Here is a 22959-nt window from a genome sequence, read left to right as displayed (position 1 = left end):
TAAACGGGATCCCAATCATTTGTAATGAACGAATCAATGAGAAGAGAATATACATATTTCACTTTCTTGCTTACTGTTCATCTGACTTGCCTTATTACTTTATTGTTCTTATACACCTACCTCGAGGTTGCCATCGTTCAAGGTCGAGGTCTGCTTATACGTTGGTTTGACTTACCTTACTCTTTAATTTATACATTAGATTCTTTGTTTATCAATTAGTATTGGATTAAATCACATATCTTTAAAACCACAATACAAGTTTAATTGTTAATTGAATTTAAGAGTAAACAAATATAACTTAAACTTTTCATTTTCTCTACCACCATAAAATTTAAAATTTATTTTTTCTTTAAACTTTGTACAGTCAAATAGGTTCACATCAAATATCAAATGAAGCTTATTTGACGACGAGGGCGTTGGGGTTTTTAAACATACATATATGTGACACGACTCACGAGGGATAAAACTATTGGGAATGGCATACCAGACGTGGTAAAAGAAAGGGGCCAACTTGAAATTTCGCCAAACTTTTGTACGCCAGAAGTTCAATCGTCTACCTTTCTCGGGCTTCCACTAAAAGAAAAGAATTTCAGGTTTTGCGGTTATGGCGATATGCCTGCCATGGCATCCCTTACAACCCTCTAAAACCCAACGTCTCTTCCGTTTTCGCAACCCAGTACATGTAGTCCCTATTCGCCAAGTGGCCTATGTACATGCCTTCAGGCGCAGCGACTTTGATGGATTCGCGAGGCGCGTTAAATCCGGCGAAGCGTGGAGAGACGCGTGGCGGAGTGCCAACGATGGTTTCGAGCAGTTCGTATTTGAAACAAAGAAAACTGCGGAGCGTATCGATAGGAGGTATGCTGTTTCGCGGCGGCTATCTGCTGTTGCACAGTCTGCTGCTGACCGTGCCCGAGAGCTTGACCGTGATTTTGAGATTACTCAGAAATGGCATACCTTCTCTCTCGATTTCAGTAGAAATTTGCCCAGGGTTTGTTGCCTATTGCCTCTATATTAAACATTTCAAATATCAATTTAATTGTATGCCAATATTAGTTTGAAGCACAAATCCAGAAATGCTCCAAATTTTAATTGTAAGAAAATAAATTCTGGATTAAAAAGTCATTTTTGTTGAAGGAGACAATCTACTATTAGGGCATGATTGCCTAGAATTTCCCCAATTAACTGTGGATTCAGATATAGGTCTTTGAATACTGGAACTTATCGGACAGAGCATAAGAACTTTGGTATTGATTTTTAACATGTTAGATACTATAATATAATATCTTTCAATTAGTGACTTGATTTATATTTAGTGCTGTAAAGTAGTTAAGGATTTTCACTTCCATTCCGGAGTCTGCTTCATGCCAGTCAGGTTTCTGGTTTCTATTATTAGTTAAGTCCACTTCCATCCCATGAGTTAGTTTCATGCTAATTAGGTTTTCTGGTTTTCTATTTCGACTTAAACATATTACACAATCAGTTAATTGATTTAAGTTGGTGTTATCAGAGTTTGCTATGGGATATTGTCTGCCTCATGCACGTCATTTTCATGCTAATTGGTTTTTCTGCTTTCTGTTTTGCCGCTGCAGTACAGGAAGCAGTTGAGTGATTTTATGGATACCCCGCTGGGAAGAAGTGCTGCTGTAAGTGTTACTTGCTTTTTGAGGACACATACCGTGTGAACATGTAGCACGGTTCTTAAATACCTTAAACCACATGGCGTTGATTCCTTATGAAAATTTAGAGAAGTTTGCAAGTTGCACCGAGGAAATTCATGAGTTGAAGTCCATTTGTTCTATCATCTATGAGGTGGACAAGGATTATAGGACTATTCTGTCATAAAAGTTCATTTACTTCAAGTAGTAAAATTGGTATAAAGCTGAATATTCTGATTTGATATAATGTGAGTTGTTCTCAATGTGCTGCAGCTGCTTGATCAATTGTAGTATATTGTAGCCTTTACATATACCCCTCGAATCATTGCACATGCAGTTGTTCGTTTCAGAGTACATATCTGAATGTCACAATTCTGTTGCAAAAATCATTAGTAAAATTGCTCTGAGTTGGTGTGCAATTGCATTCTGCTCATACTAACCGGTTACCTATGTTGCTCCGACTCTCCGAAAATATCGCCGGATACGTGTCGGATCCTCCAAAAGTAGTGTATTTTTGGAGGATCCGACACGGGTGCGGCAGCATTTTGGAGAGTCCGCGCAACATAGCCGGTTACACATCATTCTCCAATTTTGCTCTCTTGGGCTGTGGGTTATTGGCAGATATACCACTAGTGATGTTATCATCGTGAGCTTGGATAATTTCTATTCTATATTTTATGGTAGTCATATGTTCCTGAAGCTTCTAGGAGCTTTGTTTCAACATATCATGACATCTTAGAAGTTATCTTGTTATAAATGCAAGTCTGTTATCTTGCTCTAAATCCCTGTCTTATGTGTCTGTTTACAGACAATATTCTTCCTCTGGTTTGCTCTGTCTGGTTGGCTGTTTCGAATTCTGATAATTGCCACATGGGTTCTACCGTTTGCCGGACCTCTTCTTATTGGGGCTGTTGCCAACAATCTAATCATCAAGGTAACTTTGTTTCTCAATACCCTTATGCTTAGAAGCAATTAATGTGAATTCAACTGCTGTTTCGACTGAGTATTAGTAACATTACTGGTTGATCCCACAACTCAAATAATACTAATAATAGGCATAATACATAAACATGCCCTCAAACTTGGCCTCAGCCGGCAAGTATGTCCTCCAACTTTGGGTGTGCACAAGTAGGCACCTCAACTTTAATAAAGTTGAACACGTAAACGTAAATGCTGACGTGACACATAAATTTTGTCTAGATGATCATTTTATAAGTTAGAGTGTTTAACTGATAAAGTGGTTCTTCTTGATGAGATCGATATTGACGATAGTAACGATATTCATGATAGTGACAATCTTGATGCTAGTGACAATATCGATCTGGAACTGCTAACTAGGATGAATGGACTCTTTTGAAAGGACTCGATAAAAAGTCAAAATATGGACTAACTTAAACTAATTTAAAACTTAAATCGAATTTTCGATTCTTACTTATTATGAGTCTTTGCTAAATACTTCAATTATTGTAATCAAGAAGTTACAATTGGTCAAATGATATGAAAGAGATTAATTACTAGTCTCTTTTGAAATAGAGAAGTTGAGGTACCTACTTGTGCACCCAAAGTTGGAGGGCATACTTGCCTGCTGAGGCCAAGTTTGAGGGCCTGTTTGGGAGCAAGACTCTTAGGTAAAGTAGAATTTTATATGAATCTTTGGCATGGACACTATATTTCTTTTGATAGTTGCCTCTTAAGCTAATTGTCGATCTGATGGCATTACTAAATAAGCGTGACATGATGTCTCTTATTCAAAGTATTATATAAGCCTGATACGATGTTTAGGCCTTTTGTTTTATTTTTATTTTTAATTTCATTGCTGTAAAACAAGTGTTTTGGCGGTATTGGTCCAGCAACTGATAAGGGGTTGCTTTCTCTAACTCCCTGTTGCAACTTTTTCACTCTTGTCTAGATTGTCTTTCAAACCATCATAGATTAATAACTAAAATTTGTTCAATAATGCAAGCAAACACAATCATGTGTATCACTGTTTGTTCATCATTTTTTAGTATCACAGTTCTATTGATAATAACTGCAAGGTCTTTTTTATCAAACAAAGACCAAATACCTGAATAGCACCTCAAACTTGGCACCATTGTCGGTTAGATACAATCTTCAACCATGACCAATTGAACACCTTTAGTTGACAGAAGCGTGTCTCGTGGATGCAAGACGCTGATGTGTCAATCATGTGTATCTCTCTAAGCTTAAGTACGTACACATGACTTTATACCTCTTTTTAAACTAAATTTTCTCATTATTTTTCTTTCCCCTCCCTCCCCACCCTGATGTCATCCTCTTCCCTGAACCCTCCCTATTTATCTTCTTTCGTAGACTCCAACTTGTAAAATATCAATACTATCACTCCACCACTACTCCAAACACCATAGCCGTAACAAAGCCCTACGGTTGGTTAAGTCGATTCCCAAAGTTAATTAATTTGATTCTGAAAGTTAAAATGGGACTGTCTTCTGAAAATTGCAATGTAATAATGAAACAATAGCTAGCAAGTATTCATTGGCGGCACATGGTGAGATAGAAAGATCCAATCCAAAGCGTATATATCTTTTCAGTACAAACACTATAGCATAAACTACAAAGTGCAGTAGAAAACTAACCGCCAAAACTGACAAGAAGATAGAGGGAAGGGGAAATTCAAAGCATAATATTATAGGTAAACAGAGGACAGCTAAAACTCACAAGAAAATCTCAATAGATACTGTTTATTCATGCCGGGAAGGGGTTGTTTTCTGGGGAAGAAGCAAGAAGAAGAAAGGGACGGTGGACAGTCTGACTGTGGGGGTGGAGAGGAGGATTGTGTTTGTTTTCTATTAATGGTATTTCTTCTATTTTTCTAGTTAACGTGTCAATTTAATTTCTTCAAATGACATGTGCCATTCAGTGAATAGTTCACATGACATGTCAGTAGCAACTGTGTTTCACGCACTCGATCTTATGGACACCAGTGTTCAAAAGACACGTCGTGTCAAGGTGAGGTGTTCAAATGGTCACTATGAATGTTAAGATGTCTAACTGACAAATAGTGCTAAGTTTGATGGGTTCTCTAGGTATTTGGCCTAAAACAATTAAAAGTCTTTTTATTCTACTTCAAACTTGTATGCTGCCATGTGTAGTACGATGAGTATCTCTTCAATATTTGATAATGCGATAGATTTATTTGCATATCCATTTTCTTAGAATAATGCGTTACCATCATTGAACTGTATTTGTTCATTTTGAATGTTTTACAAGGGAAAAGTCTTATAGCAGAAGAACACAATAAGTGGGATTTTCTTATAAAAACAGTTTGCACTGACCTTATAAGGAGGAAGTGCTACATTTCAGTTCCTATGTCTTCCTCCACTACATACAGATAATTAGCACATTGTTGAATCTTAATCTTTTGAGTTTATGAGCTATTGTGAGAAAATGCTGTGTGGCTATGATGACCAGTTTGCAGCTGTGAGCCTGTTATCACGCGTCTTAACTTATCTGTGCAGGGTCAGTGCCCAGCTTGTAGGAGGCAATTTATTGGTAATAAGAATTCAACAGTTCGCTGTGCTAGCTGTGGAAATATTGTGTGGCAGCCAAAAGGAGGGGACTTCTTTTCTAGAGGCAGTCGAGGTACCAGTCGTTCAAAGTCTGAACCAGATATTATTGATGTTGAGTTTGAAGAAAAATAGATATAGAGTCTGCCAAAGGAGGTGGCAGGTGACCCGCTTCATACAAAAGAGTAGAATGTTGTATAATGCTATTATTGTTTTTATTTTTTCTCTCGTCAGTGTATTTATTCCTTTGCTCTTCCCTGTTAGTGAATACAAGTGTAATGATTAGTGTGTGAAACTTGAGTTTTACATTTGGAATGGACACTGAAGTTGACGCATTCTGCTCATGATGTATGACTTTGGAGACTAGTAACTCGAATTATGTTGATGAGAAAAAGTAGAATGGGTTTGAATATATTGGTAAAATTGGATTTCAAGAAATTATCAAGTGGTCTATATGGCATAACACGGAAGAGGGTCAAATGTACACTTGTATTATTTGAAATAGTTTAAATATACCCTTCATTTGAGTATTTGTTCAATTATACCCCTACCATTATACTATCACACAAATTTGCCCTTAATTTAGACGGAAAGAAACGTGGCAAGCGAAAAAATAAATAACCCACCTCGAATTTTACTACCCAAATACCCACCCATTAATTACCGCCTTGTCAATGCTTGTTTTTTTTTATCACTCTACTACCTCCACACCTGTAAATCCACCATAAGCAATGACTAGTGTTGGGCGTTTTTTTGATCAATCCCCTAGTAAGGATCCCATTGGGAATCTCACAGCAGTGTTATGTAGTAACAATGTAACTTTGGCGCAAAGCCTGCTTTTACCTCCCTGTAATAGTTTGCTATCTAATATAAGTTTTTATCTTTCCTGACAAAAAAAATCAGAACACGGTAGTCACACAAATGACCGAATAGGAAAGAGATGCAGTAGGCACCATCTATTGTTTGCAGTTGTTCTCATCCACAAACTCATTTTTCCTCTATGTGTCATCACAATTCATCAAACGTTCTTACTGGTAGCCTCTTTATATTTGCAAAGAATTTTTATTACCCAAAACTGGAGTCTTTTCTCCTAGACCTATTTTCTTCCATTTATTGGAAATCATACCCATTTGATTCTACACCAAAATTTCTAAATCTGAATATACACAGAATCAACACACTTATGATATTCAGAAGAAATTAGTGGTGAACTTTGTAGTCCACCATTGTTGAAGGTAGGTTTGCATGATACTGGAAAATTTTGTTCGTAGAAGTAAGTGGGTGACTCAATTTAGTACTGAAAATGTTTACCCTCAAAATCGGATAGCAATTAAACTTGTAAGTGGTTTTAAGGATACGTGGATTAATTTAACACAAAGCGATGAATGAATTGTAATTAAAGTGAACAATGATAAAATAAATTCAAACCGTGTGACTTGAACAGTTATAGCGTTGAAAAAATGAGTCTCACTTGTACTGGATGTAATTAAAACGATATCAGATTCAGAAGAACAATAGCTTATAGAGAGAAAATAATATTGTATTGCTTTGGGATGCGTGTAACGTCCTTTACAAATAATCAGACCCCCTTTATATAATAGGGGAGTCCTACTTTAGGTACAATTCTATAAAAAGTGAAAAATCCCATGATTTGCTAATTAGCCGGTTTCTCATTGACGTGTGCCGAGATTTCCGCCGTGATACCTGATCGATTACGGATATTTTGCCTTCTGTTATTCGGTCAGGAAATGTTTCCTCGAGCTCATTCGGGGTCAGGGTTGATTCCGAGGTCATGGACTCGATGTTCTCGAGGACGGGCATTCTGACCTCGTTCTTGGTTTGATGGAACCCGGGGTCGATCTCTAACCCATCACGTTTTAATTCCGATCTATCGTGCAATAGATGAGCCCGATTTCGACCGTATATAGATAGTCCCCTCATTTTTCGGAGAGTAAACGACGAGAAAGGATATGAGCCCTCGATTTTCTCCTCGATACTCTGTGTCAGAAATGACAATGAATGAAACGTCCACGTCTTAAGAGCATTAAATGCTCGTCAGTTGCGGGTCAGCCACTCCTGATTTTGAACCGTCATTTGAAAACTATAAATACTCCTTTCTTCAATCATTCAAACTTTACATCCAAATCTTCTCTACTCTTGTTCTTAAAATCTTTGCATTTCCTAGCACTTGTACCCAGATTTCTTGAAGTCTTTGTAAGAACTTCGCTCGTGTTCACCCCAAATCATTAAGTGTACCCTTTTCACTTCCTCTCCTTCATCTTTTACCCTTTATTTAAAAAGAAAATAGCGAAGACTTCTAAGATAATTCCTCAAAAATAAATTGCTTCTTCATCACGGCCGGTCGGCGAGGAACTAGCGACGGAACCTCCTCTTGACGCGTTTATTCCTGGCGGGTGCTCGGTGACCGCCGACTTCAAAGTTGAAAAAACTTCACCCGTTCTGGGCCGGGGTGAGAAAGTATCGAGGTATATTTTCTCGATCACCGAAGAGACCCTCCCTACAGTCATAAAGGACTACAACTAGGCTGGAAAAGACGTGGTGGTCGGGCCCGAAGAAGATATCACTACCCACGTTAAGGGATACTTAAGTGTTTACACTTATCCCTTTACGTTGGGCCCGTGGGACCCGGTGATCATCCAATTCTGTAAAAGGTACGAGGTGTGCCTTGGTCAGATCCACCCCTCGTTCTGGAGGATAGTCATTCTTCTCCGATTCTTTGTGAGCAAGATAGACGGATGCCAAATCACCGTTGACCATCTCATGTGCCTATACAGTCCCCAGTTCTTCCGGGGGGGATGATTAAACTTGCGCGCGGGCCACTAAAGCCCCGTTCTCGAGCATCAATGAAGATCCAGATCGAGGTTGGCTAGGCCGATTTGTCCGAGTGAGGACCTCGGACCTGATACCGGCCAAGGACATGCCGTTCCCTGAGGAGTGGAACACAAAACGTAAGTAAAGTTCCGTTTTCCCCAGAATTTTACTTTTACTCTCTTTTTCTCCTTTCTTATCGATGTTTGGTGTCAATGCAACTGTTGCTTGGGTTCCAGATGTAGTTTCTTGACTCAATGAGCGGGTCTAGGATATTGTCTCATAGAAATCGTATTCCGAGCGCGCATGGAGAGAACTTTCGAAGGGCCGGTGGGAGGCCTGTTCTCATGGTGAGATTACTTTCTTGAGTGAACAACACTTGGGTTTCCTCGTGCTTCTGAGTTCTTACTTATTTCTTTTTTCTTTGCAGGTCTTCCTAAGGATGTCTCCATGAGGCCTCCATCTGGTGATGAGGATAGCCCCGTCGAGTCCCCTGCTCCGAGGCAGGAGAAGAAGAGAAGAAGGGTTTCGAGTTCTCCGAACTCGGAGAAGAAAAACCCAAAAAGGAGGCTGGTGCGCAAATCCAAGGAAAGCACCAACGCCTGGGAGTTCCCATCGGACTCAATCCACCGGCTGCGGGATGAGTCCGAAGAAGAAGAGAAGCTTCCCAACTGGTGACCCGCATTTGAGGCAACACCGAACTGCCTCAAACCAGGGGGGCCGATGAGGAGGCAGTGACCGAGGCCTCCAAATTAGAGAGGGGCGAGGCCGATTTGCCCCGAGCTGGGAGGTCGATAATGAGACCGCAACTGATGCTCCTCGGGAAGAGGATAATGCCCCGAAGGATGCGCTTGGGGTGATAGATCTCTCTGAGTCGCCCTCATTTATCGGCTCCATGATCCACGACGCCCAAAGGCTAATAGGATGCCTAGATGAGGGACCCCAAGGGGTGGTAGACCCCTTCCACAACTTTTTTGAAGGTTTAGACTCTACCACCTTGGAAGACGTCACCGGGTTAGGTGACTTACAGGCACGAAAGAAAAGTCCGTCTTCGGGAACCAACGGGCCTTCTTCGAGCCCGAAACTAGTAAACCAGTTCCAAGCTTCGAGTGTAGATCCTGACCAAAAGCGGTCGATTATTATGTCTATTCCGGAGGATGCCCAGGTCCTCTCTTCCCCCGTGGAGGTTGCAAGTTATCTTCGGTGCCTGGTGACCGAAGATGATCAAGCAGAGATGAATGAGGTGGAAGCGCCCTGCCTTTTCAACGAATCCCAACAGGCGCCAAACTAGGTAACTTTGAATGCCTCTTGACGACTTTTGTTATTTACTTAGATTAAGTCATAAAAGATTGTAACTCTTTCTTTTGTGTTTGTAGGCCCGGGTGCTTCATCACGAGACTTTTCTCCGATATTGAGAAGAGTTAAACCAACATGAGGCCGAGACCCGAGAGCTCATTGAGAAGAGGGATGCTTACAAGCAACGTGAGGGGAAGGTCAAGAAACTTCAAGCTGAGCTGGAGGCGGCTCGAGCATGCCAACTGGTTAAGCAGGTAAGAAGAATATTTGAGGTTAGTGACAATGAGTTAGATACGGTGGCTAATAGTTCGAACCCGCAGGTCCAACAGAAGCTTGACCAGATCGAATAGCCCCAGTCAGAGGTGGATGCAGTGAAGGCCGAATCCGAAAAATAGAACAAGAACATGGACCGCCTGGCCTCAGAAAAGGAGACTGCCCGGGCACAATTGGCTTCGGCTGAGGTCCAACTTTGAGCTGTAAAGGAGTAGTCCTTGGTGCAGGCCAAGAAAATCGAGGAGCTCCAGCCCCAGTTGAATTCGGCCATCTCTGATCGAGAAAATCTGACCAAGGAGCTTGAAGCGGTCAAGTCGAAAGCCAAAGTAATTAAACTTGATGTTGATGAGATGGTGGCCGTTTATAAGGCTGATGTCGAGCCGGCTCAGCTTCGAGCGAAGGATCTCATCGAGCACACGAAGTGGCAATCTCGAAGGGAGGCCCTTGAGTAAATTCACGCTCGGGGTTTCGACTTATCGGATAAGATTGAGAGTGCTAAAGAGCTCGAAGCCGAGGCCAAAAAATTGGCCTATCCCAAAGATTTGGGCGAGTTCGAGGATGGCGAAGATCCTGAGGGTGACGAGGTGGCCCCCGACGAAGACTAGGCCACTTAGGCTCTTTGTAAATGTTTCTTGTTTTTACTTTTCGTTTTACATTTTGGTTGAGGCCGTTTGGCCTCTATAAAGAATTTGTGTCGTGGCCGTTTTGGCCCTTGTAAAGATTAAAATGCCTTAGCATGAAATAGTTAGGTTATTCTCGGGGGTTCGAATAAGCCTTGCCTTCAACATTATTTTATTTTTAAGGCATCGTGGGGTTTCGACATGACCAAAATTTTTTCCCCGAAGTACTTATACTTTCTTAGAACATAGTTTGCCGAGGGTATCTTTTAGAACCGGTTAAGAAATTTTAAGACCTTGTTGTTTTTGTTACGGTCTTGGACGTCTCCGAGCCATTTTTAATTTGGCCGTAGCCTTTTTAGTTTGGGTGTTGCCTAGTGGGATGGTCATCCCGAGTTACCCAGGATTTCCTAGGATAAGAGTCCCCGAGTGGGGATGGCCATGGCCTTTAAGATTCGGGCGTTGCCTGATAGGTCTTATGTCCTCGAGCTCCGATAGCCTGGACCATCCTAGTTTGTTTTCGAACGGTAGTCCCCGAGTGAGAGTGATTGTTCGAACTCGGATTAAGGTGGCCCTTAAGCTCGATACCTTTGGGGGATCGGATGTAGGAAATTCCTTGAGAAATGCAAGAAAAAATTAAAGGGACAAAATATTATCCGCAAGGGAGAGACTTCTTTTTATTCTTGTGAAAAATAGTTATACATGCGCACATGCTTTGTACCAGGGCTTGAGCAATCTATGCGGGCATGGTTCATTTGACCGTTTGGCCCTTACAATAAATCCTATCTATCTTCAATCACGGATTTTCTTTCCTTGCTAAAGTCTATATCCGAGGGTAATGCCCCCCAGTGTTCGAGGTTGATCATAGAGAGAAGCCTCGGATACTGTTGATGCAATCTTTGACACCAATTCATGATCGGCCTTCTATTCTAAGTTAGCACGATCCACTGTTGCCTCGTTAAAAACCTTGCCGGAAAACCTATTTGGGACAAAACCGGTTCAAGGGAAAAAGAGTGCAACGCGTGCTTTTAGACCTAAAATCTGTACCGCTTCTTGTTGGTTACCTGCAAGTGTTAGTTCAAAAATAAGAAAAAAGGAAATGAATGGGGTCGTACCTTAGCAGTAGTATCGCTTTAAGTGAGTTATGTTCCAGTTAATCGATAGTTGCTCGCCCTTCATTGTTCCGAGTTTGTTGGATCCCTTTTCGGTTATCTCGATAATCTGGTATGGTCCTTCCATGTTCGGTCCCAACTTCACTTCGTTTGGGTTCCGGGTGCTTGTGTGACCTTCCTTAGTACTAAGTCCCCGATATTGAAGTGCCGAAGGTTGTTCCTTCGATTGTAATATCTCTCGATCTGCTATTTTTGGGCGGCCAACCGGACGAGGGCGACTTTGTGCATTTCATCTAATAGCTCCAGGCTCGTACTCATGGCTTCGTCATTCGCTTCCTTTGTTGCATATTGGAATCTGATACTTGGTTCACCGACTTTGACCGGTATTAGATCTTCGGCGCCGTAAACCAACGAAAATGGGGTAGCCCCGTACTGGATTTCAATGTCGTACGGTATGCCCATAGGACTTCGGGTAGGATTTCCTTCTATTTTCCTTTGGCGTCAGTTAACCTCTTTTTGAGGTTCTGGAGTATGGTTTTGTGGGTCAATTCTGCTTGTTCGTCCCCACTAGGGCGATAAGGTGTTGACAGGATCCTCTTGATCTTATGGTCTTTGAGAAATTGTCACTTTGCTGCCGATGAACTATTTCTCGTTGTCGCACACGATTTCAGACGACATTCCGAACTGACATATGATGTGGTCCCAAATGAAGTCGATGACTTCCTTCTCCCTAACCTTCTCGTATTCTTGGGCTTCCACCCACTTAGAAAAATAGTCAGTCATAAATAATATGAATTGAGCCTTACCGGGTGCCCATGGAAGGGGGCCAACCATGTCCATTCCCCACTTCATGAATGAACATGGTGACAAAATCGAATGCAACAGTTCTTCGGGTTGATGTACCATCGAAGCATGCCTTTGGCATTGATCACATTTTCGTACGAACTCCTTTGCGTCTTTTTCCATATTTATCCAGTAGTAGCCGACTCTGATTACCTGTCGAACCAATGACACGCCGCTTGAATGATTTCCGCAGGTGCCCTCGTGAACTTCCCTCAGAACGTACTCGGTATCTTCTGGTCCTAGACATATTACTAGTGGGCCATCGAATGTTCTTCTGAACAAGGTTCCATCTTTGGACAAGCTAAACCGAGTTGCCTTTGTATGCAGAGTCCTTGATTCTTTTGGATCCGATGGAAACTTTCCAGTCTTCAAATATTCTACATATTTGTTTCTCTAATCCCAAGTCAAGCTTGTAGAGTTTATTTCGGTGTGACTCTCTTCCACGATCTCATGAGTTGGATGACTGCCCCGAGTTGAGCTCGTCGTCCTCGACCGACGACCCTAAGTTTGCAAGGGCATCGGCCTCTCCATTTTGATCCCGAGGTACGTATTGCAAAGTCCACTCCTTGAACCGGTGTAATGTTACCCTGCAACTTATCTAGGTACCTTTGCATTCGTATTTCTCTGACGTGGAATGTCTCATTAACTTGGTTCACCACAAGGAGGGAGTCACACTTAGCTTTGATTACCTCCTCCCCTAAGATTTTGGCTAGTTCGAGACCTGCAATCATGGCCTCATACTCTACCTCGTTGTTAGTCAATTTCACAATTCTAATAGATTGTCTAACTACATTGCCTGTGGGTGGCTTCAGTACGATCCCAAGTCTGGACCCTTTTGAGTTCGAGGACCCGTCCATAAAGAGGTTCCAGATTCCTGAAGACGTCCCCGAGTTTACTAACAACTCTTTTTCGACCTCGGGTATTAGGGCCGACGTGAAGTTGGCCACGAAATCTGCCAAGATTTGAGACTTAATAGCTACTCGGGGTCAATACTCAATATCGTAACCACTGATTTCCACGACCCATTTAGCCAATCGTCCTGAGAATTTGGGTTTATGCATTATATTTCGCAAGGGGTAAGTAGTCACAACACATATAGGATGGCACTGAAAATATGGCTTGAGTTTCCTAGAAGAACTTAACAAGGCCAGTGCCAGTTTTTCTAGGTGAGGGTATCTAGTTTCGGCTTCACCTAGAGTCCTGCTAACATAGTAAATTGGAAATTGCGTACCTTGCTTTTCCTGGACCCGGACTCCACTTACCTCTATCTCCGATACTGCTAAGTATATGTATAGTTGTTCATCTGTCTTCGGCGTGTGAAGCAGCAGCGGGCTCGATAGATATCGTTTGAGTTCCTCCAAGGCCCGTTGACATTTCGGGGTCCATGTAAAGTTGTTCTTTTTCTTCAGTAGCGAGAAAAATCGATGGCTCTTATCGGAAGACCTCGAGATGAATCATCCAGGGCGGCAATCCGCCCGGTTAACCTTTGTACAGCCTTTACGTTATCCACCACCGTGATATCCTCAATGGCCTTGATTTTGTCGGGGTTGATCTTGATTCCCCGGTTGGACCCCATGAAGCCGAGGAATATACCTGATCCGACTCAGAACGCGCATTTATCCGGGTTCAGCTTCATATTGTATTTCTTCAATATGCTGAAGGTTTCCAGCAAATGCTTTAAATGGTCCTCTGCTCGCAGGGACTTAATAAACATATCGTCAATGTAAACTTCCATTGATTTCCCTATTTGTTCTTCGAACATATGGTTTACTAGGCGTTGGTAAGTGGCACCGGTGTTTTTAATCCGAATGGCATCACGTTATAGCTGTATGTGCCGTACTTAGTGATGAAGGAGGTTCTTTTCTAATCATACGGGTTCATCCATATTTGGTTGTATCCGGTATAGGCGTCGAGAAAATTGAGGATCTCGTGGCCGGCCATGGCATCGATCATGCGATCGATGTTGGGCAAAGGGAAAGAGTCCTTGGGATATGCCTTATTCAAATCTTTATAGTCTATGCACATTCTTAATTTGTTCCCATTTTTAGGGACTACCACTATGTTCTCTAACCATTCCAGGTAAAATTTCGGGTCCAGGCTTGACCGGGTGGAATTTCGGGTCCATGCTTAACTTGTGAGTGGTAATCTCCGGTGGGATCCCTGTTATATCAAGATGGGACCAAGCAAAACAATCTATGTTAGCTATAAGAAATTGAATGAGTTTCTTCCTGAGCTCGGGGGTTAGTCCCGTGCCCAGGTATACCTTCCGATCGGGTAAACGCTCGATCAATGTGACTTGTTCCAGCTCCTTGACCGTTGATTTAGTGGCGTCAGAATCATCGGGGACTATAAAAGATCTGGGAACCCCGTTATCATCGTCTTCATCAGTCCCCTGCTTATCTGATTGGATCGTGGCCAGCGTCGATAATTGCTATTTAGCCTCTTGCTTTGTACCCGAACTTGGTCCCTTTGATGTTGCCAGTGTTGATACCGAAATCACTTCTTCGACTGCAAACATTTCCTTTGCGGTCGGTTTCTCCGCATAGATCATTTAAATCCCTCCTGGCGTTGGGAATTTTAACACTTGGTGAAGAGTTAAGGGAACTGCCCTCATGTTGTAGATCCATGGCCTCCCGAACAGGGCGTTGTACCTCATATCTCCTTCGATGACATAAAACTTTGTTTCCTGGATGGTCCTGAAGGCATTCACCGGTGATGTTATCTCTCCCTTAGTGGTTTCACAGGCCATGTTGAATCCCTTTAGAACTCGGACTCCAGGCACGATTTGATCTTGTAGGCCGAGCTGTTCTACGACCCTCGATCGGATGATGTTGGCCGAGCTACCTGGATCAATTAACACATGCTTAACTCAAGATTTGTTTATGAGTACAGATATTACCAGTGCATCATTGTGGGGTTGCACGATCCCTTCTACATCTTCGTCGTTGAAGGACAAAGTTCCTTTCGGTAGGTAATCTCGAGTCCGTTTTTCCCTTGTGATGGATACTAAGGTGCATTTTAGTGTTGGCCCTTGTGGAACATCGACCCCACTGATGATCGTGTTAATGACGTGTTGAGGTTCTTCTTGCTCGGTCTGTTTATTAGAATCCCTATTTCTAAAATTATTTTGGGCTCGGTCGCTTAGGAATTCTCGAAGATGCCCGTTATTGAATAGCTGGGCTACTTCCTCTCTCAATTGTCAGCAATCCGATGTTCTATGACTGTGAGTACCGTGACATTTGCACATCTGGTTAGGATCCCTTTGGGCAGGATCGCATTGTAGGGGTCGAGGCCATTTGATGTCTTTGATGCGTCCGATAGCTGATTCAATGGCGGCAATGTCGACGTTAAAGTTATATTCATATAATCTTGGTGCTTCCTTAGCCTGGTGGGCCTATCGAAACCGTTCTTGCTCATGAGACCCCGGTTGTTTAGTCCTTGATCATTTCCCCTTTCACTTCGAATAGAATTCCGCCTGGACCCCCTCCTTCTTCGATCTCCATTGTAGGCTGATATCGATCCCCATTTGATATTGGTTCACGGTCGATATCTCTCTTGACCTAGTCAACGATTCTGACGGGATAAACGGACCCCGAAGGAGCCCCGAGTTGGTCGTCTTAGATTCTGATTTTTGATTGATATCAGTCATGTACGTCGGCCCAAGTGACAGCCGGATATTCTATTAGGTTTTGCTTTAATTGTAGTGAAGCCACCGATCATCGAACATTGAGTCCCTGGGTGAAAGCTTGAACGACCCAATCATCAGCGACTGGCGGCAAGTCCATCCGTTCCATTTGAAACCATGATACGAACTCTCTTAGAATCTAATTATCCTTCTGTCTCTCTTTAAAGAGGTCCGACTTCATGGTCTCAACCTTGATTGGCCCGGCGTGTGCTTTCATGAAAGAGTCTGCAAGCATAGAAAATGAGTCAATAAAATTAGGAGGTAAGTTATGATACCATATCATGGCTCCCTTCGACAGGGTCTCTCCGAATTTCTTCAACAAAACAGACTCGATCTCATCATTCTCCAAGTTGTTTCCTTTGATGGCGCATGTGTAGGAAGTGATATGCTCGTTTGGGTCAATTGTCCCGTTATACTTAGGAATCTTACGCATACGGAATTTTTAGGGATTGGTTTCGAGGCCGCACTCGGAGGGAAAGGTTTTTGCACGCACTTCTTGGAATCCAAGCCTTTCAATACCGGCAGTGCTCCCGGGATTTGGTCGACCCTAGAATTTTAGGTTTTTACCTTCTTGTCATTTGCCTTGATTTTCTTTTTCCCTGACTCTATCCATTTTAGGATTAGTCCTCGATTCATCTCCATTCGACCTATCTGGACCGGTTCTTCCCTGCGGGTGATTTCTTGGGACGGATCGAGTTCAATTCTGCTTGGTGTACGGCTTTGGTTTTGCAACTGAGCTATCGTTTTCTGTTGAGCTTGTAACATTTCGAAGATCATCTGTAGATTGATCCCGTCTCCCCCATTGTTTTGAGTATTCAGCGGTGTCGATAGAGCTCCACCATGCATGATATTCTCGGGGTCGGTAGGCAGGTTTCTGCCGATAGCCACATGTGAGTTAGCGTCCAACGGGTCTGCGACTCGAATTTTGATGGTATCTATGGGTGGTACCTCGTTACCAGGCGCTATATTGTTATTTTCACCGTGGTGACCGTACTCATTGTCAGCAGGTAGGGGTGCCAATTGTGAGTTTGACATTTTGAGCTTTAACCGGAAATTAGAGACAATTTAAAGAACAAGTGTAAAATAGTGTATGTTATGGAAATTAGTATCAAATAACCACTATTATCCTTAGCCACACATTGGGCGCCAAACTGTTTACCATCAAAATCGGATAACAATTAAATTTGTAAATGGTTTTAAGGATACGTGGATTAATTTGACACAAAGGATGAATTGAATTGTAATTAAAACGAACAATGATAAAAAAAATTCAAACCGTTTGACTTGAACAGTTATAGCCTTGAAAAAATGAGTCTCACTTGAACTGGATGTAACTCAAACAATATCAGATAAAGAAGAACAGTAGCTTATAGAGAGAAAATAATATTATATTGCTTTGGGATGCATGTAACAACGTCGTTTACAAATAATCAGACCCCATTTATATGTTAAGAGATTACAAATAATCAGACCCCATTCATTGAAGTCCGCATGTACTCCAGATAAGTCCTTCTTTCCTTTCCCCGAAAGGGATACCTTTTGCCTAAAATCGTTGTCCATTCTATTGTTTATTTTTCTTTGAATCCCTTTCGGTATAACTCTATTTTGAAACCAAGATAAAGAACGGATGGTAAGACTAATTTACAGGGCTCTCGTGTAATGAAAGTTAATATGCAAAAAGGCACTCAGTCTCGGCAGGGGCATCGAGTTGACCCCGACTGGCCATGGTGGCCAATGCTTCAAATTCAAAACTCTTGGAAGGAGAAAATCAAATCGAAAGGCCTATAAGGGCAAATGAAGTTGAAAGGTTGAGTGGCTAACCGTCTCGGAAAAGGTTTGAAAAGCCAAGGTACCCCAAATGCTTTGAAATTAAAGTTGGAAGAAAGAAGCTAGAAATGAAAGGCCTACGAAGGCGAAATAAAGTTGGAAAAGGTTAAGTCCCATGCGACTAGCCGTTGCAGCAAAGTTTGAGGAGCTAAAAAGTTCCCCAATGCTCTGAAGTTAAAAATTGAAAAAAACAAGTCAGAAGTGAAAGTCCTACAAAGGAAAAATAAAGTCGAAAAGGTTGAGTCCCACGTGACCAACCATCATGGCAAAGTCTAGAAAAGCTAGAGGTTCTCTAGGGTCATAAACGCAATCGGTATTCAGGAAACAACTAGTTGCAGTTGAAAGGGCCGAGATAAGGTGAATGAAATAATCAAGGCCACAAAACCAACCACCGTTTCAAACTGACAAATTATTTTTTTTTTGAAAAAACAGGAAAGGTGCAATCCAAAAGCAACCTTGCAAGAAGCAGGTGCGACCAAAAAGAAACTGGGTAAGAGCTAGAAACAGCTTTGCATCAACAATTCCAAAAAGGGAACTCTCCTCCAAAATTCTTTCCCGCATTTACTCATTCTCCGAAATAAAGAATAATAGAAAAAAATATGATGAAATGATGAAAAAAAATGAAATGAAAAGAAAGAAAATTCAAAATCATGGTGGTATAGGTTATCCGATCCCTAGCTGCATTTTCCAACATATGGTCTCCAATCCCTAGTTGGTCTTAGACATAGGGTCTCCATTCTCTAGTCGCTTTTCCAACATAGGGTCCACTCCCTAGTCGGTCTTTATTTTAGATATAGGGTCTCCACTCCCTAGTCGCTTTTCCAACATAGGGTCTCCACTCCCTAGTTGATATTTATTTTTGACATAGGGTCTCCACTCTGTTGATACCCAATTTTTCCCTGTATATTTCAATATGCAAAATACCTTCAAAATAGCCTATATATGCATATATAAGCATGTCCCAAGGTTTTATTATTTTTCCTTAATTTTTCAAAGATTTTTAAATCAATTTGGTTCCCTATTTTATCAAGGGAAAACCCAGTAATTATCCCCAAAATTATCATTTTTGGTGATTCATTTATTTTATTCTCATATTTATGCTAAAATATAGCTAACATAATTTTTGCATATTTTTATAAATTTATTTGATATTTTTTTAAGCTAAATTGCATGTAATTGTAATACTGGCCTCTTTTAAGATTTAATTGTATTTATAGTTATAAAATTGACTCCAGCATTTTTAATTTGATAATTACGTATTATTAATCATTTTATTACCTTTAATTTATTTCCAGAAATTATTTTACTATTTTTTATTAAATAAATGAGGAAAAAATGGCTATTTAAATGATAACCATTTGCATTTCAATCTTAGCCGGATTTGAGCCTCTAATTAAACACAATTCCTAAACCCAATTACCCAACCAAATTACCTAATCTACCCGACCCACGACCCTTTTAAATAACCCGCCCGGACTCTCCTTTTAATCCTAGCCGTTGATCAAGTGATCAACGACTCATATTTTGCCCCTTCCTTTTTTAACCCGACCTAACCCCTAAACCTAATCATTTCCCTTCTGTAGCCGCCCTTGAATTCCCCCTTCTCTCGATTCTCTCTCGAAGCTTCTCAAACCCTAGCCGTCTCCCTCCACTTCCACCCCAAAATCACCGGNTTTACATTTTGCATGGCTGAAAGATCGCCACCTTACTTACATTCTGCATGGTGAAAGATCGCCACCCATTTCATCTCATGGGCTGAAAGATCGCCAAATTATACGAGGGCGTCATTGTTCGGAGGCACCATTTGCATAGCCCGAGAACGCCATGCCATGGCTTGAGGATTCCTTTAATCTTTGCATATCATTATTCAAAGGCGTCATGTTTTGGAGGCATCATTCTCATAGCCCGAGAGCATCATTTCATGGCCTGCAAATCCTTTATTATTATGCGCATCATGGCCCAAGACATCATGGTCTAAGGACGTCATCCTTACCGTTCAAAGACAACATTCATGGTCCGACGGGAATTTGCATCACGTTTAAATTTATGCACAATATATGCTTGTATTTGCTTATTTGCAGGTGAACCGGCGAGAAACGGCCATCTCGGCAGGAGCGATCCCACTCCAGTTCCTGCAGCCCTATCAGATTTCAACCATTCACCCCGTCCTAAATATTGCGTCCGCTCTTGAAAGTCTCCATCGGCATACTCCGCCGACGGATCCTGAACTACATACGACTTGATTCCTGTAAGACCAGGGATATGTAGGCAGCTCAGAAACCAGAGCGCGGCCTAAGTCCTCTTCAAACCGTTTCGCCAGGTAAAAATTGGCCATCATATCTTTACCCGGCAACTCTTTCATCCTTCCCGGGTAAAGTGGGGCAGCTGTTGATACCCAATTTTTTCCTGTATATTTCAATATGCAAAATACCTTCAAAATAGCCTATATATGCATATATAAGCATGTCCCAAGGTTTTATTATTTTTCCTTAATTTTTCAAAGATTTTTAAATCAATTTATTACCCTATTTTATCAAGGGAAAACCCAGTAATTATCCCCAAAATTATCATTTTTGGTGATTCATTTATTTGATTCTCATATTTATGCTAAAATATTGCTAACATAATTTTTGCATATTTTTATAAATTTATTTGGTATTTTTTTAAGCTAAATTGCATGTAATTGTAATACTGGCCTCTTTTAAGATTTAATTGTATTTATAGTTACAAAATTGACTTCAGTATTTTTAATTTGATAATTACGTATCATTAATCATTTTAGTACCTTTAATTTATTTCCAGAAATTATTTTACTATTTTTAATAAAATAAATGAGGGAAAAATGACTATTTAAATGATAGCCCATTTGCATTTCAATTTTAGAACCCAATTCCTAAACCCAATTACCCAACCCAATTACCTAATCTACCCGACCCACGACCCTTTTAAATAACCCGCCCGGACTCTCCTTTTAATCCTAGCCGTTGATCACTTAGATCAACGGCTCATATTTGCCCCTTCCTTTTTTAACCCGACCTAACCCCTAAATCTAATCATTTCCCTTCTGTAGCGGCCCTTGAATTCCCCCCTTCTCTCGATTCTCTCTTGAAGCTTCTCAAACCCTAGCCGCCTCCCTCCACGTCCACCCTAAAATCACCGGAATCCATGGCTTCCAAGGTCATCGAAGTCCTATACCGGCCTCCTATAACTCTTACATGCCTGGTTACTATGGTTCCAAGGTCAAACCTTGAAGAAGCTTGGCCCAGACTTGGTTTCGTTCGAGTTCTATGTCTTTCTCCGACATTGCTCCGGCCAGCCATGGCTGTTCAAGCCTGATCTTGACTTCTCCTGCTCAGATCAATGACCTTCCAAGCCTTTCACACCCTCTGGGTTTCTTCTGAAGCCCTAACCTTTTGAGGTTCTTCTGATTTCTTTTGATCAGTGTTTATCTCTAAGCTTCCAAACGTTTTTAAGTTTCCTTCAAAAACTCTGCTTTCAAAACCTTTATCTTTTCGATTTAGGATTTTTTTAGAAGTTTCTCTGATCTTTAGCATGTTCTACTGTGATTCTTATGTGTTGCTTCTACTGTGTTTCTTGTGTTGTTCTTCTACTGGGAAATGCACGTTAAAAGTCTCAGTTCCTTTGTGAGATTTCTAAACTTATTTCGTTAGTATTTTTTTTGCCTTGATTACTTGTCCTTTCATCTCTACACTCGATTGATGGCAAAACCCTAAAATTTTGGGTTTCATCCGAGTATTGATACTATTCGCTATGTGATTTGCTTGTTCTTCATCTTTGAACTTGTTTGATTTCAAAACCCTAACTCCTTTGGACCTATTCGAGTTTCTGAAGATTGTTTCATCTACTGCTCGACTGAGTTTCGAAATCTTTGTTTCTTTATAAGATTCTAATTTCCTGGTAAACTCTTCTAGGGTCTTTCTACTGGACCCTCTGTATGTTATTTGATGCTCTCCCTCTTCTTTGCTACTAAGATGACTACCATGTTCCTATTGTTCACTACTTACTTTTGTGATTGCATGACGCTTTTTCTTTGTCCTAAATTCAGCCTCGCATGCCTAACACTTGTGCACTCTTTATATATGCTGAGCTTCCCCTCTAAAATGACTTTCAATTTTGACTGATTTCAGACCTCTTTTGTGTAAGTCTGATTGTTTCTTTCCTTGTTATGCTAATTTCCCTGTTACTTGGTTTGATTCAAAAACTTTCCTTAGCCTTTCTGACTTGGTTTACTCATGAACCAGTAATTTCGAATCCTTGACTCCTTGATTTACTATGTACTAATTGATTTTATTGGGTATCTTACCTTATTTGTTTAACCGTGTATTTTAAAGATTCTTCCCTTAATTAAACTCCTATGTATTTACCCCTAATTGCCTACTTTGCACAAGATGCTTGCTCAATCTCTTTCCTTAAACGATTTCTGTTCATTACCGTTTAAGTTTGAACTCCTTAACTAAAGGAAGTTCTTCTACTGATTGATTTTAATTGGTACACGATTATTTCTTGCCTTATTTTTTGCCTGTTTTCACACTATAAATACCTGCTCTTTCATTGACACAACACACACGAACACTCTTAGTTTTCTGAACTCACACTCACATTCAAAATCATTCTCTCTTGTTACTTGTGTTGTGGCCTGTGTTTCCAGTACTGCTACTGCTATTTTGCTTCTTTGAAACCGGTATGTCCTGATTAAGGTTTTCAGCAATCACAACAATGTGTTTATTTACTACCTTTACCTGTATGTATGCCTACTGCTTATGTATAGTTCAATGCTTACATTAGCATGCTGTAATTTCCTTCTGCCTATTCTAAATCTATTATGAATCCCAAAACCCCACTCCCTATGTGTTTATACTATGGTTTGAGGCATGGCAGTACTGTAAATTATTGTCCATGACTCAAACTTGATCCCCTAGAATCCTAGCCTCTAATATGTGTGTTCTGGCAGACTTATAGGCATGCCAACATCCTCCATTGCTGGGCATGCCTAAAGCTTGCCCTGGCCAAAGCAATAGTCTCTTTGCAATTCCCCTATTCCCTGAACCCCTTTTGTGTACCTGTTTGTAGCTGTTTCCCTCTCCTTTATTCCTTAGAATTCTGTTCTTCACTTGCACTCTCCTAGACTTTAAGTTCTGCCCCCCTCTTGTGAGCCTTGCCTTGGGACCCTTTGAGCTCCCTCTGAACATGGGCACTTGAGGGCTGGCCCTTCCACACTGTACTTATCCCTATTCTGGTGATACAATTTGGGTG

General features: G+C 41.2%; 1 protein-coding gene across 1 annotated transcript; it reads left to right on the top strand.

The window, feature by feature from the left end:
* LOC109233102 lies at positions 473-5626 on the top strand. The gene is made up of 4 exons (XM_019398864.1): positions 473-991; positions 1593-1646; positions 2467-2592; positions 5156-5626. The coding sequence occupies exons 1-4, from the start codon at positions 605-607 to the stop codon at positions 5336-5338; spliced, it is 750 nt and encodes a 249-aa protein (XP_019254409.1). The 5' UTR covers positions 473-604; the 3' UTR covers positions 5339-5626.

This window comes from Nicotiana attenuata, chromosome 10 (genome assembly GCF_001879085.1).
Source record: "Nicotiana attenuata strain UT chromosome 10, NIATTr2, whole genome shotgun sequence".
NCBI lineage: Eukaryota > Viridiplantae > Streptophyta > Magnoliopsida > Solanales > Solanaceae > Nicotiana > Nicotiana attenuata.
This window is presented reverse-complemented; position numbering and strand designations above follow the sequence as displayed.